Genomic DNA, 26,919 nt, shown 5'->3' on the forward strand with positions numbered 1-26,919 from the left:
CAAATCAGCTAGTCAAATCAGCTAATGTAATCAGCTAACAGCTAACAACTAATTCCCAAACAGGAGCATAGTTGAACTTGTGGTTTGGAATTTGTAGAAGTATATATATTAAAATAGTGAGAAGTGAGTAATTTTGGAATTATCTGGATTCCTGTATGGGAAAAGATACGACGTTTTTTTTAGCCTAAATATCCTATTTTCCTAACCAATTTTCCTTGTAATTTACATTTTAATAAAGATACGGATATATAGTCAACAAGCAAGCAGGGAACTCTGCCCATTGGCTGCTGCGAAATAATAAAACCAAAAAACTAGTCTCTTTTACACTAATCATTATCGTCATCTAAATCCAGAAATCCAGTTTAAAAAAATCACATTCAAAAGGCATGAAAATCATTGTCAGATGATAATTGATAGGAAAATACCCCACGGCGTACTTCCTTTTTCCTTTCATATTTCGAGCACACATGTGATGTGAGGTAGGTAGTTGAACTGTCTAGATAGTGATTTTCATTGACTCAAGTTTGGGCGACTTTCATTTTTTACACAAAGGTCACAGCTTCATCTTCTCAACTGTTGGTCAGTGCTGTTTTTCTCTCTATGTACTTTCCATTTTATGTGATTTCTATGTTTTCATTGGAGTTTCAAATTATTCAATTGCTCAATTTCTGGAGAATTTCGGCTTGTTTTCTTTTTAATGGAATTTTAATTTCTGGGTTTAGGAACTAAGTTGTGTAGATTACAGTGGCATAGCATGGTAAACAAATAAGAACATAGATGACTTCCTGTTATGTGGTACATATACCTTTCTATGGGGGAAAATCTGGTCCTTTTTCCACTGGAGAATTTATGGAACAATGATATTTTCACGTGACATCTGAATTTAAGAACAAATTAAGGAACTGATAAACCCTACTACTTTTTCTTAATCATCAATTTTAAATCTTTTTCTCAGCGTAATTGGTCTGGTTCTAGAGAGAAGTGGGAGAGTAATTGAGGGAAGTGAAATGGTTGAAGCTGAAAAGGCAATTGGTTTGCCTCCTCACCCACCTTTAACCATCGGAATAGCCATTGATGGAAAAAGGAACAGCAAATACTTAGTGAATTGGGCATTGGACAAGTTCATCCCAGAGGAAAATGTTGCATTCAAATTGTTACATGTCCGCCCTATGATTACTGCTGTTCCCACACCGAGTAAGCTTTCTTTCCTGCCTAAGTCATTGAAGATTACCCAATTATTGCTTTCTGATCTTGCTTTATTTTCAGTGGGGAATTCCATTCCTATGGCACAAGTGCGAGATGATATAGCTGCAGCATATAGGAAGGAAATAGAGTGGCAGACAACTCGAATGCTTCTACCTTTCAGCAACTTTTGCACTCGGAGAAAGGTTCCTCTCTCTCTCTCTATTACAGTTGAATCTTTTGAAACAGAATCTTAAGAAGTGCAACTTAAAGCGAGCTCTTTGAATATAGGTCCAAGTAGATGTCATCACAATTGAATCAGATGATGTGGCTAATGGGATAAAAGAGGAAGTTACTAAGAGCAATATCAAAAAGCTTGTTATTGGTGTTGCTCCTCGTGGGTTGTTTACAAGGTATTTACGGCTTAAAATGTGATTATTCAGCTTAATTGTTTAGAAACTGAATGCTGGAATAGTTGTTTTATCTATCCTTGTTATATGAATATGTATAGGATATAAATTTGTGGAGTGATTTCTCAAATAATAGTCGCAACAAGAATTAATGTGTAATTGCAATACAATAAGGATGGAGGTTTCATTACTTTTGCAAATGATCGTGCGAATGCACTAGAAATATTTGGCTTTAGGTCGGAATTGAATCATAATTTCATTTAGGAATGATCAATATGGAGAAGAGCTGTCTCTAATGTTTTCACTTTCAATGAAAGAGGTGAATCTCCATGATTACAAGACAATGTGTCTAACACCATTAACTTCAGAAAAATGATTCTGCTAACTGATTATGAGTTTTTTTAGATAGGTCTATATTTTATCATGATTATTTGAAAAAGAAATAGTTGAACAATGAATGACAAAACAAGTATATCAATGTACAAAGGCAATCGTAAAAGCACTGTGTATATGTAAATATTTTCTGTTGTGTTGCTCTTTTTAACATGCTTTTGACAAGTTAATGTTTCCAGGAAACTGAGGGGAAATACAATGTCTTCGAGAATATCTGCTTGCATCCCAAATTTTTGTACAGTTTATGCTGTTTCAAAAGGAAAATTGTTATCTATCCGTCCATCTGATGAGGAGACAAATGGAAGCATTAATGACGATAGTAGTGTATCAAATTCGTCAATTTGTAACTCATCGAGTCACACTTTTAGCACTCAAACATGTGCTGGTACTTAAATATTTGAGCTGCATCTACCAATTGAAAGCTATGATTCCAGCTTCTGAGCAATCACTTTCTGGACTGATAACCTCTTCTGTTTTGTGGAATGTGCAGATTTTACCTCTGTGGACTCGTTCTCTCAGTTCAATTCTACTTCCCTACCTCTTCAGCGATTTCAAGCTCTTTCAACAATAAACCATGGCCTTCATCACACAAGAACAAATTCCGTAGAGACCAATCATTCAAGTCTTCAGTCTCAGGATCAAGAGGTTCGAGACTTTTCGAGTACAAGAGAGTTCGCTGTTCATACAAGAACAAATTCGATTCAGACCAATCATTCAAGATGCAAGTCTCTGGATATGGACAGGATTTATGCAGAAAGTTCTTGTCCCAGTACTTCAGAAATTGGACACACTTTAAGTTGGAGTTCTAGTTGCAAAAGCTCACAATCCCAAGCTGATTACGAGTCATGGTTATCTGATCAAGCTTCCACCTCTGATGCAGTCTCAGATTATTGTTCACGTGATGGCCCGGTAACTTCTTTATTTCTTTGACTGGATACCTGGTGCTGAGGGACATTCATCTGGGCATATTTGACTGCTAAACCATTTCATTTGGCCTGTGAATTCGGATGTTTTTTTTTAATTATTATTTTGGGGGTAGGGCATGTGATAGATCTTCTGTTTGAAATCATTTTTACTACTGTATTGTTGGTGCATTTCACACAAGTTTCTATAGTAATTACTGATCATAAGCCTTTGAAAACTTGAAATAACTTTGAGATTTATTCAACCTAGGCTATGGTAAAACTCATTCGCATTCTGCACTTGTAAGAAGAAATTGTATTTTTCGAATCCAAAGCCTATGATAAAAAATAAATGATTGGTATTATCTTATGAAAATTACAAGCTATCTTTTGGACACATTTGTTGCAATTGATTGCTTCATTGTATTTAGTTATCTTTTTGGAAGTATAATCGAGTCCTATGCATATAACCATTGAAGTAAATCTTCTCTTCTTTTTAATCATAAATGCAGGCAAATCTTAAGTTTGAGCTAGAAAAGCTGAGAGTTGAATTAAGGCACATAAGAGGGATGTATGCTGTGGCTCAAAGTGAGGCAGTTGATGCATCTCGAAAGGTGAGTTTTGGCACCTGTGTTTGAGTGAAGTTTCAGTTGTAATTTCTTCTTCTTTGATTCTTATACTCATTTTTTCATGTAATTTATAAAGCATTGTTTCAGTTATTTCAGTTATGTTAATGTTATTCGGTCCCCTGGTTTTTCTCAGTTAACTGGCCTGAATAAGCGTCATAACGAGGAAGCAACAAAGCTCAAGGAAATAATGTACAAGGAGGATTTAGTTAACAAATTAGCAAGCGAAGAAAAGGAAAGGAGGGAAGCTGCAATAAAGGAGGCAGGGTACATAAGGGAACGTGCTGAAAGAGAAGCTTCACATAGGCAAGAAGCTGAGTTTAAAGCCACGCGTGATGCCAAAGAAAAAGAAAAGTTGGAGAGTGCTCTTGAAGGTTCAGTAGAGCAGTACCAGAAGTTCACCTGGGAAGAGATCGTGTCTGCCACATCGTCATTCTCAGAAAAATTTAAAATCGGAATGGGAGCATATGGAACTGTGTACAAGTGTGATTTGCATCATACAACTGCAGCAGTGAAAGTGCTTCACTCAAAAGAAAATTCTAATTCCAAGCAATTCCAAAAAGAGCTTGAGATCTTGAGTAAAGTTCGTCATCCGCACTTGCTGATCCTTCTCGGTGCTTGTCCCGATAATTGTTGCCTAATCTACGAGTATATGGAGAATGGTAGCTTGGAAGATAGGCTATTCCGGTTGAACAATACCCCACCGATCCCATGGTTTGAAAGAGTCCGAATCGCTTGGGAAGTAGCCTCAGCTCTCGCTTTCCTCCACAACGCAAAGCCAAAGCCAATCGTTCATCGTGATCTGAAACCAGCCAACATCTTGCTTGATCATAACCTCATTAGCAAGATTGGCGACGTTGGCCTTTCAACAATTCTTCAGTCAGATGTTTCATATGCAACCACAATGCAGGCAGACACAGGACCAGTCGGAACACTCTGCTACATAGACCCTGAGTATCAAAGAACCGGATTAATTTCTCCAAAATCTGATGTTTATGCATTCGGGATGGTCATTCTACAACTACTGACTGCAAAACCAGCAATAGCATTAACACATAAAATGGAAACAGCAATCGACGAAGGTCATTTATCCGAGATTCTAGATTCATCAGCGGGAAACTGGCCACATGATGAAACAAAAGAGCTGGCTTTATTAGGACTTAGCTGTGCAGAATTGCGGCGGCGAGATAGACCTGATCTGAAAGAGAAAGTACTTCCTGTGCTTGAGAGATTGAAGGGTGTTGCAGATAAGGCCAGGGATGCAATTTTGAGTTCTCGACTCACACCTCCGTACCATTTTATGTGTCCAATAGTTAAGGTAAGAGATGAAGAAAAAAGCAAAGTTGAAATATTTGCAGAAAGATGATAAATTTGTTTGGTTTATGCAATTACAGGAAGTAATGGTGGAGCCATGTGTTGCAGCAGATGGATATACATATGACCGTGGAGCTATAGAGAAGTGGCTGGAACTAAATGATAAATCACCAATGACTAACTTGCCTCTTCCAAATAAGAATCTGCTACCAAATTATTCGCTTTTGTCTGCTATTATGGAGTGGAAATCCAACAATAGATGACTATGGTTTTCTGGTTTTTGCTCTTTTTTTGTCCCTAAATACAGTTAGGTAGTTATTGGTTCTAGATTTGAGAGTATAATTTATCAAAACATGTAAATAGTTCCAAAAATTCAATCACAGTTCAAAAGTAAGTAGTTTAATGTAGTGTCTTTTTGGTTTTGGTTCTCCTTTTTGTAGCTCGTTTTTAAATAACTCCTAAAACGCTAACAGCCTCACCTTTTGCACACCAATTGCTTTCACTTTCACTTTCACCTATTTTCACCTTACTTGAAATCAGTGGAAATGAACACATCCACTAGCTTACTTCATAAGTTGACTAGTCATCAGTCCAAATCCCATCAGGTCTCATCAATCACAATTAGAGTTTATGATTTATAAATTAAAGTGTAAAACATATTTTATTTGTTATACATAGAAAATATTGATTTAGTTGTAATTTTATAATTAGTTACGATATTCATGTTGGAAACCCATTAAATATATATAGTTTTTACAAATAAAAAAATAAAATAACTAAAACTTTAACAGACCTGAGTTTAATGTCAATTTTCCTTATCCAAACTCAACCTTCAGAACACACAGGCTTGTGCGGACCGAATGGATACCCGGGCTCATCAACATGTCAATAACCGAGTCTCTTTTTCTTTGGTACATTTGCGCTTGCAAGAAATTGTTATGTGAAGTTCATTATATTTATATCAGCGGCAGAATCAAGGGGCTAGCCGGAGCTGGAGCCCGGCAAGCAGCCGGAAATCTGAGAAAATATTATTTTTCCCATGAAAGTTTGAGAGCATCAAAACTTAACCCCTTCCTCTGTTTGCAGATCGTGTTGAAAAAGAAAGGTAAAATTATAATTTCTATCTATTCTTTTTTTCCTATTCCTTTATATCAAACAACCCGGTTACACTCAATGGATAAAATGGCATCGTTTCATTTATTGGGATGGAAATAGATAGACAGCAGTTAATATATTGTTAAAAAAAAAAATCCGTTTGCAGCGTTTTCCTCTGTTCTCTCTTTAATTTTCTTTTAAATCTCTTGGTGCATTTTCTTCTCTTTCTCCCCTTACCTTTTCTTCTCTCTCCCAAAATTTTCTTTTAAAATCCCTTGCTGCTTATTTGATTAGCTAACGGGGCGTTTGATATTCTATTGGGATAGGGATAGGAATAAAAGTTGGGATAGGGATAAGGATAAATGGTTGGGATAGGGATAAAAATATGATAGTCGAGAATTATTATTCAATGTTTGGTATGTGGGATAGAGATAGGGATAAAATAATACATTTTATTATTTTAATCCTATTTAAACTACATAACATTAATTTGAGGGATAAGATGGACTTTTCCATCCTATTAAAATCGCAGGAGCTTATCCCACCTCCTTATACCACCCCCCTCCTGGGTATAGGATTTGAGGGATAAGAAGCTTATCCCTCATCCGTCTCACTCTTCTATCTCCAAAACAAACACGGGATAACTTATCTTGTATTTTTTATCCCTATCTCACCTCCTATATCCCTTCTAACAAACACCCCGTAAGAGCATCTCTAAGAGCCTTTTAATTTGACTTTAAGTTAAACTTTGAAGAGAAAGAATTAAAAATCAGCTCCAACAACATTTTCATCCTCTCTATTAATAAAGAGTCTCTCTTCATCTCCTAATGTCTTCTAACTTAATTTTTTTAATAATTTTTTTTATGAAAGAGTCTCTATCTTTTCACGGTTGATAAATATAACAATCATTAATAATTTTAATTATAAAATAATAAATAATGAGTGAATATAAAAAGTATGGTTGGAGATGATATATTTTAGTCACTCTTAAATCACTAAGAGTCAATTATTTATATTATTTTTAGAGAGTGCACTAAAAATTTCTTGGAGATGCTCTAAGATGACAAAAGTGATTTTTATTAAATTGGATTCTAAACATGATTAGATTCAATGCTCACTTTTAACACCTTCATTAAATTAGTAAAAAAAAAAAAAAGTAGGTAAAAAGCATCATTGGTTCTTGATCTTTTATATATATATATATATATATATATATATATATATATATATTAAGTCTTTTGTCTTTTATCTTTTATTTAGATACATTAAGTTTCTGATCATTTATTTTTGGTCTCATTAAGAGAAGCTCCAATGGGAGATGCTTGAAAGAGTGTTTGATGACGTAAATGATGCTTGAAAGAGTGTTTTGCATTAGAGCAACAAAGGTTGCTTAAATTATTATGGCCATATTGCCAATTTTTAATACTCCTTTGAAAAAAAAAATGATTAGTTGCTTACTATTAGTGGAATTTTATGGCAATATTTATAATTAAAATAAATTATATATAAAATAATGATTTGTGTGACCCTAGTGATAACTTTTAAAATTACTTATCATTGGAGCATATTTTTTTAAAAAATTGTAAACAACTGATATGGATGAAAAAGAAAAGAAAATATTATATTTTTGGGTGATTTTTGAAGTTGGATACTCTAAGCTCTTGTTTACTAAATTAGTAAGTTATGAACATCTAATTCTGTTAAAAAGACATTATTAACTTCATCTATATTTGAAATTATAAAAAAAAATATTTTTTACATTTGAATTGAAGTTTTTATAGTTTTCCTATAGTCAAATTACATATCTAAAACTGATTTCAAACAGTGAAAAAAATACAAATTTCGAATGCAGATGCAATGAATAATACTTTATTAGCTGAGTTTTATTTTCAAAATTGATTTTTTTTTATCATCAGAGGTTTAATGTATAAGGAACATTATATATCCAAATAAAAGATCCAAGGGTTTAATGAACTAAAAAAATGAAAGATCAAAAGTCTAAGAATGCGCCAAAAAGGTAATAATTTCAAAGAAGACCGAAACACGAAATGAAAGTTCAAAACAACTGTTATATACAATTATTTTTTCTTGATGTTATAAAAATATTTGTTATTAAATATTTGAGTTCTGAATCATTTGAGTCCTGTTTCTGCCACTGTTTATGTAATATTTATATTTAATTATAATATATCAAGCATAATTGTAAAATAATGAAATTTTAAATATTATATGTTAATAGACTATAATCAATATATTATCCACAAATTAAAAAATATATCATAGAGATATGTGGGTTTTTTTTTTTTTTTTTTTGTAAAAACGAAAACTTATATTAATGAGGCTTGAATATCCTTCTGAATTACACTTATTAGCCAAACCGGCTTATCAAAAAAAGAATAACAACTAGCATTGGAAGGAGCGTGTCTCGCTACTTTATGCGCCGCTCTGTTCGCTAGTTGAGGAATAAAAGACACAGTAAACATTTTGTCCTTCAATAGTTCTTTGCAATCTTCTAAGATATCACTGAATACGGATAGGTCCCTTTCTTCTCTCTGGATACCATCAACAACTACCTTCGCATCCAACTCAAACTGAACCCACTCGAGTTCCATTTCAATTGCCCACAGCAGTCATGCCCGTAAGGCTAAAGCTTCTACAATTTTTGCCTCGTGGATTCCTTTGATAATTCCATTTGCTCCAGCCATAAATTCACCTGTATCTGATCGAAGAACTGCTCCCCATCCACAACAATCCATTTCTTTAAATACAGCTCCGTCCAGATTACACTTTAAGCTTCCCTCTGCCGGCCTTCGCCGATTAATTCCGTGAACAGCCACCCGTTCCCGATTGTTTATACTTTCCTCATCCAAACTTAAATCTCTTTGCGCTAACCAACTAACTCGCCTCCCCCTACCTGCATTTCCTGAACTTGCTGCATTTTCAAATAATAAATCCCCACCTGCACCTCTACCTCCACTCACGCCAATCCCCCTTCCTACACTCCCCACACCTGCACTTTCTACATTGTTTGCACTTTCATTTATTAATTCCTCACCTACTCTCCTTCCTCCATTTTCGTCCATCCCCACCACCCCAATCCCCATCCCTACATTCCCCTCACCTGCTTCCTCATTTCTACCATCCCGCCCCTGCTCTTCCACCCCTCCATTCCCATTTTCTACTTCCCTTCTCTCTTCTCCCCTGTCGTTCCTTCCCTCCCTTATCACTAGTCCCCTTCTTTCCCTTACCGGTTCCGCAGCCCGTACCCCCCTCCTCCTCCTCCCTTCTAAAACCATTTGTTCCCTGCTCCTGTTTTGGACAGCAACTACTGCTAGCCACTGCTGTATCTGCTGTTCCTCCTCCATTTTTCTTACCATTGCTTCCCTCCAGTCCTCCACGAGCCTTCTAACTCCCTGTACTTGAATATTGGCAGGCTTCACTTCTGTTTGCCATAAAACTGCATTTCTGTGCTGCCAAATCGAGTAAAGTACACAGACAGCCTTCTGCAGAAATTGATCATCCTCTTCCACACACTTCACATTCAACCAATCCACGACGTCATCATAGTCTCCCTCCGGTGGACTTAAACCCACCTCTTGCCAACAACTTCTCGCATATGTACACATGCAGAATAGGTGCCACCCATACTCCAGATCCGTTACACAAATTAAACAATTACTCGGTATTGGCATGTGATGGGCCCTTAGCGTTGATCTCACTGGTAAGCATTTGGAGCATAACTTCCACACAAACAATTTAATCTTAGGTGGGATTTCAAGCTCCCACAATTTACTCCATTCCAATACTACTTCCCCTCCCCATTTTTGTTTTTCCAAGGCTCTATAGCCAGATTTAACTGAAAAGTGACCATTTTTGGTGAATTGCCAGGCTAGCCTATCCGGTCTATTTCTGATTGGGATAATAATTTTACTAATCTCCTCCACCTCCCTCATAGAAAAGTACTTTGTTAATTTCCTTTCATCCCAAGCTCTCTCTCCATCCACAAATAACTCTTTTACTCTCATATCTCTTCTCTCCCCTGGCTCCCTGGATTCTATCATGAAATTCCCCTCACTTCCCACCCAGGGATCCTTCCAAATTCTAATTCTCTCCCCATCTCATACTTCCCATTTCAGTCCCAGGGACAGAACCTCAATCGACTTCTATATCCCTCTCCATATGAAACTAGGATTTCTACCCAATTTAGATTGCATGAAGTTGTCAGTCGGGAAATATTTAGCCTTGAACATTCTACTGACTAGGTATCTGGATTTGATATGATTTTCCACCCCTGTTTTCCTAAAAGCGCCAAATTAAACATATGTAGATCTCTATATCCCAATCCTCCCCTCTCCTTTTTTTTGCACAATCCCTCCCACCCAAACCAGTGAATATTATCCCTACCGTCTTCCTTTTTACCCCACCAAAACGAGTTCAATACTCTCTGTAGCTCCTCACAAATAGATTTGGGAATTAAAAAAGTGCTCATACAGAAAGTAGGCAGTGCCTGGGCTACGGTTTTTATCAAGACATCCTTCCCGGCACTGGATAAGAATTTAAAGCTCCACCCATTTACTCGCTTTCTCAACCTATCAATAAGGAAGGTAAACAGACTCCTTTTTGACCTCCCTATAAGTGATGGTAAACCTAGATATCTACCCGTATTCAACGGCGACCACACACCCAACAGATTACATATCCCATCTTTCTCATTTTCTTTCACATTAGAGCTAAAGTAGATACTTGATTTGTTGACATTTATTGCCTGGCCTGAATCTTTTTCATAGTCTGTCAGGATCTTCTAGATCACTTCAGCCTCTCCAATCGTTGCTCCAAAGAACAAGAAACTATCATCTGCAAAGAAAAGATGAGATACAACTGGAGCCCCTCTGCACACCCTGCAACCCCTAATTAAATCTTCCCTCTCTGTCTTATAAATAAGTTGAGATAGGACTTCTGCACACAGTATAAATAAGTAAAGGGAGAGAGGATCCCCTTGTCTAAGGCCTCTCCCAGGAATCACTGGACCGACCAATTCCCTATTCACTGAGATTGAATATGATACTGTCGTTACACACAACATTACCCACTGAATCCATTTCACACCAAAACCCATCCTCCTCATAACTTCCTCCAAAAATTTCCAATTTACTCTGTCATAGGCCTTGCTAATATCAATCTTCAGGGCCACTTCCCCTTTTGCTCCCCTATTGTTTCTTTTCATGTAGTGTATGGCTTCAAATGCTACCTGTACACTGTCAATAATTGATCTTCCAGGGACAAAAGCAGATTGTGTTTCGCTAATTAATTTTGGCAGGAAGCTTTTTAACCGATTGGTGAGGACCTTTGATATAATCTTATAGATCACATTACAAAGTGCTATAGGTCTGAAATCTGCCATCGTGTTTGGATTCTCCACTTTCGGTATCAGGACAATGATTATATCATCCAGGCTCACTGGGAACTCACTTCTCTCCAACCATCCTATACAGGCCTCAAAGATCTCTTTCCCTATAACCGGCCAGAAGAACTGATAGAAACCCGGATTAAAACCGCCAGGTCCCGGTGATTTATCCGGATGCATCTGAAACAGAGCCGCCTTGAATTCTTCGATTGTAACTGGCTTTTCTAACTGTTCATTATCCCGATTGGTGAGGGCTGCTGTTAACACATTTATAGTATCCATGTTCCCTTCCCCTTCTTCTGCATAAGCTTGCTGAAAATAATCTCGTACATGCCCCTTAATTTCTTCCTTCTCTTCCATTATAGTTCCATCCACTCTAACCAGAGACAAAATCTGATTCTGTTTTTTCCTTGCTCTTACACACAGATGAAAAAACTTTGTGTTTAGATCTCCTCCTGCCAGCCAGTATTGTTTTGCGCGTTGTCTCCAGAAGGTGTCCTCCTGTTCTAAGGCACCATTAAGCTGCTGCTGCAACTCTCTCATTCGGCTTACCGACTCCTCATCTCTATTATCTCTGTAGCGGAGAAGCTGTCTCTTTAAATATGCTATCTTTCTTGTAAATCGAGTTCTACAGCCTCTCCCAAATTCCTCCGTCTCCTTGGCGCAGATTGCTAGCCTTTCCTGTACATTTTGATTTGCATTTAATCTCCATTGATTGCACACAAAAGCTGCAAAATCCTCTTCCTGTAGCCACATCTGCTCAAACTTGAATCTTTTTTTTCTGCTCCCTCTTCTTTAAGTCCGTCATTGACAACACGAGTGGGTAATGATCAGAATATGACGTAATCGTCTTACGCAGTTGGTGTCTCGGGTACTGATTGAGCCATCCTGTGCTACTGAACATTCTATCCAGCTTCTCTCTCACCCATCTGTCTGAACCCCTACTTCTCTCCCATGTATAAGGACTACCACCTTGCCGGATCTCAACAAGCCCACACTCCTGCAATATAGAATTGAATCTTCGCATTAAAATTTCAGGGTAATTCGCTCCCCCCTGCTTCTCCCTTTGATCCCTGATACAATTAAAATCACCCATTATCAGCCATGGGAGTACTGAATCATGGGCAATATTCCTCAAAAGCTCCCAAGATAGAGCTTGTGCCTATCTATCAGCATATCCGTAAAAGCCTACGCATCTCCATTCCCCTTCCTCTACTGTACTTATTTTCGCATCAATATGTCGATCAGAATACCTTAATATGTTCAAATTAACTATCGACTTCCACAGCATTGCTAGTCCCCCACTATGTCCTCTACTCTCCACTACAAAACATCCCTCAAACTTCAATTTCTTACTAAGCATTACCATTCGACTTTGATCCACCAAAGTCTCAATCAGGAACAGAATATCAGGCTGACACTCCTTCACCATGTCACCTAACGCACGAACTGCATGAGCGTTCCCTAATCCTCGGCAGTTCCAGCTACAGCAAATCATTCTCCCCGGCGGACCTGGCTCCCAGGTCTCGCCGCTTCATTTTCGCTTAAGTAATCCTCATCCAATGTGGAAAGGGATTCCTTATTTATAATTTCACCCACTTTGTAAGATCCTTCAGTACCTTTGCCTCCGCCCTCCTCTTCACCCCTGCGCCTTTTTCTATCCTCTAGGATTCTTAGTGCCTCTTTCTTTGCACTTTCCATGTTCATATCCACGTTCCCACTTTCCTTTTGAATATTCTGCACATTCTGATTCTCCTCTTGTAATATGCCCCCTTTCTCTGACCCCCTCCTGACCCCCCTGCCATATGTTGAGATGTTTGCTTTTGTCTATAGCATTGGTTTGCTATATTGAACCTCACTCCCCTCAACCCATTCGGATCAACGTTTTGATCTCCTGACTCTCTCAACCACCTAGAGCCACTTTGATCCCCGCCTCTTCTAATCCCAGTTTTCAACCATTGGCCCCATTCTCTGTTTAATTCATTGCTATTCTCTTCAAACTGTCTCTCACAGTAGCGTTCCGAGTGCCCCAGTAGACCACACAGATAGCAAAATATTCCCATCCTTTCGTATTTGAAATGAATGAAAGTTGATTCCGTTTCTGACTTACAGATCTTTTTGAACCGCTTAAGTGGTTTTCTGACATCAATCTGTACTCTGATTCTCATATACGCGTTCAGCATCCCTTTTCCGTTCTTCTCATCATATTCTAAAAATTCACCCAAGAACTCACCTATCTGTCTCCCTGCAACCTCATTGCGAGCTCCTAGCGGCAACTTATGGACCTGCACCCATATTGCCATCATGAATAATGACACTGATTCTGGCTTTACCTGCTCCGGCCAATCATTCATAACCAGTACATAGTTATCAAACGACCATGGCCCTCCAGCTAGAATTCTTTTCTTATCTACTTCATGATAAAATTCAATTTCGTACAAATTCGGCATCAATTCGTTTATTGTAACCCCTCGGCCTGGTCTCCATAATCCTGCCAATTTCAATTTCATTGCCTGGAAATTAACAGGTCGGTCAGCAAATAAAAGTACCCAATAATATGTGGGGTTTTTTTCACTTTGTTTTATTAATCTATTGTTTGAATTAATTTTTATAAAAAATTATCTCATTAGACTTGGTTGGAAAATATTTTTCTTAAAGTGACTATTTCTTAATCAGAATTAAAAAACTATATTTTTTTATATGACGCGGCGCCTAGTAAGCAGGAACCCCAAAAGGATTCCTGTCAACTAGTGGGGCAATGGCTTGCCCCAAACAAATATAAAAAAAAATTAATTTATTATTTTATAAAAATAAAAATAAAATTTATAAAACAAATATAAAAAGAAATTAATTTATTATTTTATAAAAATAAAATAAAATAATATATAAATTAGGAAAAAGTATAAAAATAAACTTTATGGTTATACCTATTTTCGATCGGCACCCTTGAAGTTTAAAATTTTATAAAATAGTACCTTTAAGTTCATTCTGTTAGCAAACACATGCCAAAATGACAAACAATGTTACAAAAAAGTCAAAAGTTAAAGGAAAAAAAGTTAATTTTATCCTTATATTTATTTATTTTATAAATTAACCCCCTTTATTATCTAATTATCACAAACAAACCCTAAAATAAAAAATAAAAATCAATTACACAATCTTCTCCAGCTCTCTTTGATTTCTTTTCTTTTTCTTCTTTCTCCCTCTTATCTCTCATCTTTGTTAATTTTTCTCTCTTTAAAATCAATTGATTTTAGAGAGAGAAAGTGAAACCATGAAGCAGCAGTAGAGCAAAACATAGAAGGACAGCTGCTTATAGGGTCGTTGTTGATAAAAATGAAACCTTCAACATAATCAATTGATTTTAAGAAGAAACAATCAGAATTCACAACAAGGCTTAATCCAGCTTAAAATTAATAAGAAATTAAGAAGAAAACGCATGAAGATTAAGCTTAATCTTCCTGAAATTCAGAGAATCACAGTCAAATCCACATCCACGAGTAGGACTCTCGATGAAATTAGAAACACCAAAATTAGCAGAAGCGATCCCTACCGAGAACTCAAGCTCATCGTCATCGCGGATCACTTCAACAATGTTGAGGCACAGAAATAAAATCTTAACCTAAATACCGCTCAAGCTAGAGAGCTTGTCCTTGGCTATAATGTAAGTAATTGTAGACTTATACTTAAGCTCGTAAGAATCAACGGTGCTTCTATGTTTTGCTCTGCTGGTTTCACTTTCTCTCTCTAATTAGAGAGAGAAACATCAACAAAGAGGAGAGAGAAGAGAGAGAACGAAGAAAAAAATAAGAAATTAAAGAGAGTTGGAGAAGATGGTGTAATTGGATTTTATTTTGGAATTTGTTTGTGATACATAGATTATAAGGGGGTTAATTTATAAAATAAATAAATATAAGGATAAAATTAACTATTTTCCCTTTGATTTTTTATTTTTTTTTAACACCGTTAGTCAATTTGGCATGTGTTTGCTAACGGAATGAACCTCAAGATACCATTTTGTAAATTTTTAAACCACAAGGGTGCCGGTTGAAAACAGGTGTAACCACAAGGTTTATTTTTATATTTTTTTCTATAAATTATACTTATGTTATTGAATTTGTATAATTTTCAATCAAGATCAATTTTAACCACGCACTACAGAAAATTTGAAAGGGCTTGTTTAACTGTTATTTAGCTACATCAAATCTTCTAAACCAGATTGTTGATAAATTGAAACAGTTTCATACATTTTTTTTTTGAAGAAAAATAAGTTTCATTAAACAGAATCAACATACAAGGAATGTTAAATAAAATATAGAGGGACAATACCCTACTCCACAAGTTCTGACAAGGAATGAGAAGGCCTAGCTAAAGCATGAGTCACCTCATTCGCAGAACGACTTATAAATCTGACAGAAATGTCATTGATACTAGAAATAAGACTTTTATAATCGTCTATAATTGAACCATAAGAAGAACGAAAAGTATGCTTGATGAATATGCTCCACCACTGAGAGCGCATCCACCTCCACACCATCCAAACCCTTGAGTTTGATCCACCTAAGAGCCCCTCGAATACCAATAGCTTCCCCTTCACTAATCGAAAAGTTTCCACCATTACGAGAACAAAAAATAATAAATGGTTTGTAATTTTGGACAAGATCCATTAAAACGCCAACTGCTCGTAGGTTGCCCAGTCCATGATAGTTCCAGGCTAATAGACTCATGATGATGGGTGGGCCTATCCAGCAAACCCATTTGAAACCTGTTTTTTAGATCCAGAATTAGACTATTATTTGAAACTGTCTCCTCCCCTCATTTAAAACATCTTCTTTCCTTCTACATTTTACTTCCATAACCACAATATCTTTTTCAGACTCATGTTCTGACCTATGATTTATGCCTCCTTCATAATCAACTGTCATATTAATTATTCCATTACTGTCGCTATTAGTCCCACGATTAATGCCACTAAATATAAGAGTTTGTTACTGAACCATGAATTACTTTTCCTTCATAATTAACTACTTTATTAATTATTCAATTAATATTGCCATTAGTCTCACGATTAATGCACTAAATATGATTGTTTTATTCAACATTTCCCATAGTAACTGATCCATGATTTACTCCTCCTTAATCAACTGTCATATTAATTATTCTACTAATGTCGTCATTAGTCTCATCATTAATGCCACTAAATATGGAAGATTTCTTTTGGAGCTTACCACCACTCCCTGGTCACCACCGCTGATGTTTGACCGGATCTTAATAATCAGCCATTTTGCACCTTTGTTCGATTGCTTCCTTCCGGTCTGAATAAGCATATGAGAGTCATGGAGCTTTTCAACTTCTCCATTAATCGAATCATAAACTTTTGGATATGAGAAATCTGTATAGTCTAAAAAACCACACATAAAACAATTTTTTTTATTCTCTCGTAGCGAAATTCTGCCTAAAACTCATCTCTAGTTGGTTGTCTTATTCTCCTTATAAGCAGTTTTCGAATATCTATAAAGATACGAACTCTAATATACTCTCTCAAAATACCTTGAAAGTTATTGGAATCAGAGACGATACATGATTTCTAATAATCACAGCCACCATTTCAGACATGAATCCATAGGGAATATTGTAAATATGAACTCAAACATCTATGTGAAAAAAATAGAATTTTAGCTGGTAGTTCATGTTGATTCATTTGATGTATAATTAGGATCTTATTGTCAAACATCCATGCACCACTATCATACACTCTTCTCACATGAATCTCATGAAAAAATTGAAAGAGGTATAAATTAGGGTTGATGGATCGTATGTATACTCCTTTTCCTGGTTTCCACAGGAAAACCAAAGTATCTCGCATTGGTTGAAAATCCACGGGTTTATCAGAGAGGAATCTATCAGCCGATACCATCTTAAATCCATCTGCTCAGAATTGAGATTTCCATCATCAATCAGAGTACCTCTATTTTCATGTTCCTCTAGACTCAAATTGGTATACATAGTCTCGATACTACTTGACGGCGCTATGAAGCAAAACAACACAAAACAAAACAAAACAAAACTTGTTATCAAAAATAAGAGAAAACAAAACTTATTATCAGAAACAAGACAAAACAAAACTTGGTATTAGAAACAAGACAAAACCATGTATAATCTAAAATTAAAACATAGATTCATATATATATATTTTTTTGTAACTATACTAATAACACAGTAAAATATTTTAGACAGTTTCAGAAAAATAAACCTGCTACGTATAAATTAATCACAAATTTTTTTTGAAATTGTCTAAAATATTTTACTGTATTGTTGATGCACCAAATATTTTTTTGTTATAATGCACTAAATATTTAACCTTAACGTTTCAAGTGAAGTGCAGATTTAGCTCTAACGTATGAAATTGTGCAAATTTATTAATAACGTTTTCAAACAAGATCAATTTTAACTGTACGCTACCGAAAATTTGAAAAAACTTGTTTGCCTGTTATTTAGCCACGCCAGACCTTCTAAACCAGTTTGTCGATAAATTGAATCAGTTTCATACATTTTCTTGTAATTATATTAATAACACAGTAAAATATTTTAGACAGTTTCAAAAAATTAAACATGTTACATATAAATTAATTATAATTTTTTTTTTGAAATTGTCTAAAATATTTTACTGTGTTATTAATGCATTAAATATTTAACTTTAATATTTCAAGCGAAGTGCAGATTTAACTCTAACGTATGAAATTGTGCAAATTTAACCCTCACGTTTTCAAGCAAGATCAATTTTAACCCTACGCTACCGAAATTTTGAAAAGATTTGTTTGACTGTTATTTAGCCACATCGAACAAACCAGTTTGTCGATAACTTGAAGCAGTTTCATACTTTTTTTTGTAACTATATTAATAATACAGTAAAATATTTTAGACAGTTTCAAAAAACTAAACCTGTTACATATAAATTAATTACAATTTTTTTTGAAACCGTCTAAAATATTTTACTATGTGATTAATGTACTAAATATTTTTTTTTTGTTAGTAATCCATTAAATATTTAACCTTAACGTTTTAAGTGAAGTTTAGATTTATCCCTAATCATATGAAATTATGCAAATTTAACCTTAAAGTTTCCAAACAAAATCAAATTTAAATTTTAATCAAAATTCTATAAAACAAAAATTCAATCAACATCAGTGTAATATATATTTTTATTTTTATAAAATAATAAATTAATTTCTTTTTATATTTGTTTTATAAATTTAATTTATTATTTTTATAAAATAATAAATTAATTTTTTTATATATATTTATTTGAGACAGTGGTGTGAGAGGGATTCCTGCCCACTAGCTCATTACAGCGCCATAAGTACCGTAATGAGTAAAAAAATATTAAAAAATATAATTTTTATAAAAAATTATCCTATTAGATTAACAAGGATTAACCCTTTTTTATAGAGTTATGTCTCCTATTTTTATCAAATCAAAGACGTCTTTGCTTTGGATGTTTAAGGAAGTTTTTCTTTTTAAAGGAAAGAAAAAAGAAAAATTGGTATAAATTTTTTTTGGACTGCTATTTACCGCAATATTTTTTCCAACCACCGCACTTTTTTGAGAATTTTGTCCTCCTCATAATTTAAACTCAAAAACTCAAAACTCTCAAATTCTCTCTAGCTTTTTGGATTTTCAAAAAACCCGACCTAAAACGACATGCCGCCAAAGGCATGAGCGGGTAAAGGCTTCATGAATGCTCCCGTAAGGTTTTTTTTAAAAAAATTACTCCGAAATCACGGGTTCCGCCTCCGAATCGGAGGCGGAATCTGTATGAATTTAGCCTAAACGGACGGAACGTGCCGTTTCCACCACGGGTGGAACGAACGGCATGCTCGTTCCACCCGTGGTGGAAACGGCACGCGCCGTTCGTTCCACCGTACGGTGGAACGAACGGCGCTCTCGTTCCACCGTACGGTGGAACGAACGACGCGTGCCGTTTCCACCACGGGTGGAACGGGCATGTCGTTCGTTCCACCGTACGGTGGAACGGTGCGCGCTGCCCGTTTAGACCAAATCCATTTAAAAAAAATCAAAAAGAGAGAAAAAAAATGTTTTGGTTTTTGATAAAAAATTATGACAAGGGCATAAATATCAAAAGAGTGCGGTGGGTGGAAAAAACAATTGCGGTATATAGCAATATCCATTTTTTTTCTTAAAATATACCAAACTTGTAAGTGAATTGTATTATACTCTTTGGTTGCTTTAAAAAATAATTTTCTCTTAATAGAAAAACAATTAAGTTCTGTTTGTTTGCAGTGCATATATATGCCTTCAAATTTCCACCTCAGAAAAAAAAAACATATGATTTTCTTTTCATCTTCTGTACACGTATCTATCAGCCTATAATATTGAGCCACGTGTACAACATGACACCGCCCGACCCGCTCCAGTGTCCGACCTTCTCTCCATATCCCAATTACAAAAAAAGAAACATATATATATATATGAGCTGCAAAAACTGAACATTTTTCCGAAAAAAAATAAAAATAAATCAAATTGCGAAAAACTTTTCTGCATTGTCCTTCTCTTCGCTCGCACGTCTCTTCCTTCTTCCTCTCTGTTTTTCTGTTTTCACAGAAAAATTTGTAGAGGAAGAATACTGTTTAGAAGGTTACCCTCTGGCAGGAGACAAATTCGCCCGATCGCTTTTCCTTTCTTTCCGAATACACTTTTTGCCCCCCTTTTTTGTTTCCCAAGACAAAGATAAAGTGCCAAGATTAAATTCTTCAGATTCATTTTTATATAATTCTCAGATCCTTTCTATAAATCCTGGTCAAATCCGGTTTTCCAAAATTCTCCATCGTTTCTTCAGAAAATTTTCAAATCCCCCAATCATGATTTTTCCAAGGCTGTTTCTCTGCTTTTGTATGTTTTCCCTCGCTCTTTGTAATGAACAATTCGATTCTCACCTTCTACCGAGGCCTTTGATTGTTGAGTATGGTGAAAACGTAATCCGAACTTCTAGGGTCAGAGAATGGGACGATGGAGTCCAATTGCACTGTGATAGTTGGAGGTTTGCTGTGGAGGCTAACAATTTGAATCCGTGGAAAATGATTCCGCGGGAATGTGCGGAATATGTTAGAGAATACATCATGGGGAGAGGTTATCAATTTGATCTTGAGAGAGTTTCTAATGAGGCTGGGGTATATGCGAAGAGTGTTGAGTTAGGGGAGGATGGCAAGGATGTTTGGGTGTTTGACATTGATGAAACTTTGCTCTCTAATCTTCCTTATTATGCTGGCCATGGCTATGGGTAAGCATTATTCTCTGATGTTTGATTATCTTTTTTTATTGTCTAGTTTGGATTCTGTGGCTGAATTTTGTAGGAAATTGAAAGATATTATGAATATTATAACTTGTGTTTGATGTGAATTTGGACCTGAATGAAGCGATCGCCATTTTCCATTCATTTTTATTGTGATTTGTTTGGCTGGGAATAATACCTTCTGTCTGCAATGATTTCAATTTGGGCATGAATGTTTAGGTTGGAGATTTTTAATTCAGTGGAGTTTGATAACTGGGTTGAGAAGGGTGCAGCACCAGCTATAGATTCCAGTTTGAAACTCTATAAGGAGATTCTGAGCTTGGGGTTCAAGGTTATTTTGCTGACAGGACGCGGTGAGGAGCAAAGAGGTGTCACTGAGGAGAACTTGGTGAATGCTGGGTTTCAGAATTGGGACAAGCTTATTTTGAGGTTAGTGTGAAAGCTTTTGCAATTTGTAGAATATGAGAAATTCAGCATATTTTCTCATGTGTTATGTATTAACAAAATGAACATTGCTTGGCTTATTAGGCACGCCATATGTTTTTTGTCTTTCCTCTATATATTCTGACACTATACATTAGAGCAATAGCTCGTCCTTAGCTGAAAGAATTACAATGGATTGGTTAGTGTTAGCTCGTCCTAAGCTTCACTACCTCATGTTTTTCATGCGTTAGTGTTATGCCATATGATATAGAATAGGAGCCATATTGCCTTTGGGATAACCAGCACTTCGATCCGATTAGTATGCAGGAAGTTATTTGTACCTGCTAATAGTTGTTGTGTCATACCTAGATGATGAAGATAAATCAAAATGATTTCTTTTGTGGGTAAGGTTAGCCATTTCTGTTGTTACTAGGGATTTCAGAGTTGTGTCATTTGGTTTTTGTATCTGATTCTTTGGGAAGCACGTAGTGAAACCTTGATGCTCACAGGAGAATGAAATGAAAATGTACCCATTTAACTAATCAATTGTGGAAACATGTTCGAAGATGTAGGTTTAAAATTCTAGTTTGTTTGATAAATCATTGGAGTCTGGAGTAAGGATGCAGATGAGCCGAGCCGCTCAAGCTCGATCATGTTGGGCTCGATTTATAAATGAGCCGAGTTTGAGTATAATAAAACTTGGTACGAAAGCTCGCGAGCAGTATCGGTTGTAGGTTCATGAACAAACTTGATTAAATATCCTTGAGCAAGTTTGGTTTGATTAATAATAGTATTTTTATAAAATGTGAAATGTAAAATTATATAGTTTTGTGGGTTTTAAAACTATGACCCTGTTTGACAAATAGAGTTTAGTTTTTAAAACTATGACTTGTCTGATAAATAGAGTTTAGTTGTTAGGTGATTTAAGTTGTTAGCTAATTAGACTAGTCGTCTATGTACAATTAATTGGTAAAACTTAGTTGATTGATAGGTGCTTATTTAAAATGACAAATAAAGACATTGATGTTTTATAACTATTGTTTTCTTTTTTAATAATTGATATTCTTAATCACCTTCTAATTTTTTTTTTATATATATACGCATGCTATAACTTAGATCTTTATAATACAAAAAAAATTAAACAATGAAATTATTTTTAAATTTTTACTATAAAATTAGAATCTTCATCTATATGATCCTAAATGTTAGATCAAGAATTTTAGATTTTGATTGATAATAGTATCTTAGGTATTATATAATACGTTTTCTAATATATATAAATTAATTTATAATTTATAATTTAACATTTTACTAAAACAAAAACATGATATTTTTATATTCTTTTCAAAAGTTTCAATAATATTCACTAATTTAATTGTTAATTTTAACTATATAATTGATAACAGAAATATAATTTTCAAAAACATAATAGTAAATTTATATTTATTAATTAACATTTACACTGAAATGTAGCTAGATGAATATGTTTAGGGTAATTAGTATGGATGGTTACAAGAGTCTAGACAATGTCTCTAAAATGTCACAAAAGTTTAATTTGTCTCAATAAAATCACTTAAGTTTGTTTTCCAATAAAGTCGTTTAGAACGTTTTCAGTTATCTTTTCGCCGAAATTGTTGATATGACATTTCAAGGTCACGTCAGCACTACCTGACATATTAAAAAAATATAATTACACATTTTAATTGACAATCGATATGTCATGTGGGTCAATTTGTGGTTAATTTTTTTTATTATGCCACATGACGTTGAAACATGTGATTAGATGTCACGTGATCAACTCCGGCAGAAAAATGATCGGAAAACGTCCAAAGTGATTTTATTGGGACAAAAACAAAGTTAAGTGATTTTATTGCGACAAATTAAACTTTTATCACATTTTGAGGACATTGTCCAAACTTTTGTGACCACTAATACTAATTACCCATATGTTTATCATTTTATTAATTTATTTTAGTAAAGGACCAAAACAACATTTGTTTAGGTAAAAAGATAGTAATTAGAGATAAAATATCCTTTAAAAAGAGACATAGCAATAAGCTAATTGAAAAAACTCCTAAAACTAGCTTTTTCAAAATTAGAGGTTTGAGTCCAAAAGGCTTTTTCAAATCTTTTTCACAAAATACTACTATTAGAGGTTTGACTAGTAAAAATCTCTAAAATGGTCCGAGCTTCTAATTTTACCTCAAACATACATTTGATAAAAAAAGTCTATGTAGTTTTGTGTTAAAAAAATTTCAAATGAACATAACTAATGATCTGTTCGCGAGCAAACAGAATTAACGAAGTGCTTGCGAATAATGCTCGTGAACAAATAGATGAACAACTCACTGACAAAATATTGAGCTCAAACTCGTCAATTTTTTGATGAGCTGAGTATGAGCAAGCCAAAGGTTGACTCGAATCGTCTCGATTACAACCCTAGTTTGGAGTGTCAATTTTTAAAGGTTGCGTTCTTTTAAAGAAAATGTAACAGTGAACTTTATCTCAACAAACTTTAGAGTATTAAACTTTAAAATGTAATATAAAAGTCACTCAAGTTTACACTTTCTAACAGTATGGCCACTAAGCTTCAATTAACGCCTCTAAATGACCCTAGATGATCCAAAAATAAAAAACTTCAAAACTTGATGATTCTAAGCACCTTTAACGTTCTGATATCATTTGGGTGTTGTTTAGTTTGGAAAGAGAACGTGAATATTTAGAGAGATAAAACTTTGAAAATTGTGATTTTTAAAAACAAAAAACGCAGTTCCATTCTACGATAAATATGGTTCTATACAACTTTAATTCTTGTATGTTTCCATTTTGAGGTTGTCAAGTTAATTGAAGTTTAGTGTGCAATAATATTACAAAGTGTAAAATTGGGTGATTTTAGATAGGTTTTGAAATATAGGATCATACTCTAAAAATAAAAATGAGTGAAGTTTAGTGGTCATGGTATAATTTACTCCACAAACTGGAATGGTTATGGTTGTGCTGTTGTATAGCTGCAAAATTTGTTGCCTAATTATAGTTGTGTGACCCCACACGGGAGAGTTTGTAATTGAATCGTTTTATGCATGTGATGTTCATCAGTGCCATTTTCCTGTATAAGAGTTGACTTAATAATGGTTATTGTCCATGTGTTTCATGTTCAATAATGATAAAAAAAAAAAGAAAAAAAGAAAAAAAAACACACAAATGGGAAAAATAAAAAAGAGAAAACTTGATGATGTTGAAATTATATCTCTTGTTCCTCTTCCTGTTCTTCAATCTGTGAATCATGACAGACACTGATTGAGCTTTATTTTACCTAGCAAATACGTTTGTTTAGTGAATTGGTGGTCTGTGATTGTGTGCAGAGGCTCAGAAGACCGTGGAAAACGAGCAGTAACATACAAGTCAGAAAAGAGGAGTGAGATGTTGACACAAGGATATAGAATTCATGGAAATTCCGGTGACCAGTGGAGCGATTTGCTTGGTTTTTCTTTGTCAAATCGTTCATTCAAGCTTCCTAATCCAATGTATTATATCCCTTGAATTGATTGCTATGGGATTGATTGAGATAAACTAACATTTGTTGACTCACTGTAAATAAGCGATTGTGCAGTTCATGGATTGTGTTTAAGACTCTCATGAGTAGTGTCATATCATAGCATAGCATGTACAAATATTCTCCAATATTTGATGGAGCAATTTATGACACTTGTGATGGCAACTTAAATAGGTTTCATAGTTGGGTAAAGTCTATATATATACATATATTTATTTATTTATTTTTAACGTTTTGTTGAAGAGGTATGTGTGGAATTTTTTGGGTGTTTCTTTTTCCGACTAGGAGATGATTGAGATTTTTCGTTTTGCTAAAAATAAAAACCTCAAACTGAAATGACTGACGATTTCAAAATTGAAAAATTCAAAGACTTATGATATTCTAAACAACTTTAATTCTTTCACTTTTTAATTTTGAGATTATTTAAATGTTCGGTGAGAAGAGAAAATGAATGTTTGGAAACAGAAAGCTACGAGAATGATGATTTTAGAAAATAAAAAAATTGGTTTCATAGTAAATGTGATATTAACCAATTTTAATTCTTGAAATTTTCTATTTTGAGGTTGTTAACTGTTATTTTTATAGTGTCAAACTAAAAGATCTTTATTTTAGCAAAACGAAAATCTCATTCCTCATTTGAACAAACAAAAAAATTCACAAATATAAAATGTGAATGCACATAAGTATTTCTAAACTTTATCCGTGATAATATGGAGTATTGAGACAAAATGTGGTCTATAGAAACAATCAATTCACACAATTATTGTCATGTGCATCTAGATTTATCTTTAATGTTTCAAATAAAAGCAATTTTAACTTTATTTGATTAAAAACTTGAACATATTGGTTCTACTATTTGAGTGATTAATTTGTACTTTCAAATAATTTATCAATAAACTAAAATAATTTTATACATTGAATTAATCTTTTATAAATATATTAATAACATAGTAAATATTTTATATAGTTTTTTTTAATTAACCTGCACGTGGAATGCTTAGTTATTGATATTTTAGTATAGATTTTTATAATTATATCAGTAACATAACAAAAAAAAAATATATTAGATGTTTTATAGTTGAAAGAGGACCACTTGGAGTCTTATTTAGATAATCCACTTGTTAGTAGCATTGCCATTATGCTTTATGCATATTGGTCCCTAAATAAGTTGCCTTTTCCATTGAGTTTTCTAGTGTTATTGCTCTTAGCAATAAGTGTTTTCTGCATCAGTCAGTCTCAATTGTGGGCTACATAACCTTTTCTTTAATGTCATCTCTCTTTCTCCTAATTGGATACATTATCAAATTATTAATTAACGCAATGCAATCTCCACTTATCTAAATGCAATTCCAATATCACCATCATCTCTCTTAAAATCATTGAGATCAACACATTATTAATCTCTTTAAATTTTATAGTTTTAAAGATGGAAAATCTACAAAACTAGGGCTTTCGGGAGACTCATTTATATTTCTGGACTCATTTTAACACATGCGACTAAATTAGATACTTTCAACCCGTATACTCAAAATACTCTTAGACTCTTCAACTTCTCAAATGGTTGATACTATCATCAATTCCCAATTCAATTCCATAACTTCATTCTTTCATGCTACCATCATTATTAATTAGACTCTACAACTTCATTTTCGTTCATATAAATATGCTTAGGAAAACTTCAATTAGCAATTAGACTTTCAATTTCTTCTCTTTTGAGAACCTTAGTTTCTTCTCTTTTTTCATACATAATTTGCTCGCAATTTATGAATTTACATCACAAATATCAAAATGCGAACGTAATTTATATGCGAACGTAATTTATATGTGATATAGCTTGCAAATCATAAAATGTAAACTCGTACTTAAAATGTGATTCGCAGAATCATAAATTGAGAAACAAAACCCTAAAATGTGAATCAGAAAATCATGAATTGCGAAGCAATATCATACATTGAGAAGTAAAATCATAAAATGTGAAGTATCCCAAATACTTCGACTTCTAAACCAATAAATCACACAAATACAATCTAAATGATTTCGAAAATCACTATTATACTCATTAATATTAACCCTAACCAAACATAACATATTCAATCCATGCTAAATCACCACAAAGTCTAGTTTAGTAACATATGTCTAAATGAGTTTAAAAATATAAATGTGTCTCTCCATTCGGCCAGTTTTGTAAAGTTTCTTTTAAAATTAATCTCTTAATTATTTATTTTTCTAAATCAAACATCTGAATTTTAATTTTCATACACATTGAATCCATCAGTAACGGGTTCGTTAGCTAAACGATTAGTGGAT

The 26,919-nt window shown here is 34.4% G+C and overlaps 2 protein-coding genes across 4 annotated transcripts; both read left to right on the forward strand.

Moving 5' to 3' along the window:
• Positions 1 to 305: 305 nt before the first annotated feature.
• LOC136226944 (U-box domain-containing protein 35-like) lies at positions 306 to 5,255 on the forward strand. 3 transcript variants are annotated; one of them, XM_066015644.1, is made up of 9 exons: positions 306 to 579; positions 956 to 1,194; positions 1,267 to 1,388; positions 1,474 to 1,595; positions 2,165 to 2,370; positions 2,476 to 2,894; positions 3,400 to 3,501; positions 3,650 to 4,831; positions 4,908 to 5,255. In XM_066015644.1, exons 2-9 carry the CDS (start codon positions 1,008 to 1,010, stop codon positions 5,088 to 5,090), a joined length of 2,523 nt encoding a protein of 840 aa, XP_065871716.1. In that variant the 5' UTR covers positions 306 to 579; positions 956 to 1,007; the 3' UTR covers positions 5,091 to 5,255. The 3 variants fall into 3 exon arrangements, with proteins under 3 accessions (XP_065871716.1, XP_065871735.1, XP_065871727.1); XM_066015663.1 differs by having other exon boundaries at positions 306 to 479; XM_066015655.1 differs by lacking the exon at positions 306 to 579 and having other exon boundaries at positions 591 to 1,194.
• Positions 5,256 to 19,832: 14,577 nt separating this feature from the next.
• On the forward strand, positions 19,833 to 24,790 carry LOC136226959 (acid phosphatase 1). Its single transcript, XM_066015674.1, has 3 exons — positions 19,833 to 20,624; positions 20,856 to 21,065; positions 24,422 to 24,790. The coding sequence occupies exons 1-3, from the start codon at positions 20,206 to 20,208 to the stop codon at positions 24,597 to 24,599; spliced, it is 807 nt and encodes a 268-aa protein (XP_065871746.1). The 5' UTR covers positions 19,833 to 20,205; the 3' UTR covers positions 24,600 to 24,790.
• Positions 24,791 to 26,919: the final 2,129 nt, after the last annotated feature.

The sequence above is a fragment of the Euphorbia lathyris genome, chromosome 1, assembly GCF_963576675.1.
Source record: "Euphorbia lathyris chromosome 1, ddEupLath1.1, whole genome shotgun sequence".
Classification (NCBI taxonomy): domain Eukaryota; kingdom Viridiplantae; phylum Streptophyta; class Magnoliopsida; order Malpighiales; family Euphorbiaceae; genus Euphorbia; species Euphorbia lathyris.

Bases quoted from the DNA above. Each gene is read 5' to 3' on its own strand.
- LOC136226959 (XM_066015674.1), top strand. From the start codon at position 20,206: ATGATTTTTCCAAGGCTGTTTCTCTGCTTTTGTATGTTTTCCCTCGCT. The intron at 20,625-20,855 runs GTAAGCATTATT...ATGAATGTTTAG, and splicing joins TATGCTGGCCATGGCTATGG to GTTGGAGATTTTTAATTCAG. The intron at 21,066-24,421 runs GTTAGTGTGAAA...GATTGTGTGCAG, and splicing joins TGGGACAAGCTTATTTTGAG to AGGCTCAGAAGACCGTGGAA.
- LOC136226944 (XM_066015644.1), top strand. From the start codon at position 1,008: ATGGTTGAAGCTGAAAAGGCAATTGGTTTGCCTCCTCACCCACCTTTA. The intron at 3,502-3,649 runs GTGAGTTTTGGC...GGTTTTTCTCAG, and splicing joins CAGTTGATGCATCTCGAAAG to TTAACTGGCCTGAATAAGCG. The intron at 4,832-4,907 runs GTAAGAGATGAA...ATGCAATTACAG, and splicing joins TTATGTGTCCAATAGTTAAG to GAAGTAATGGTGGAGCCATG.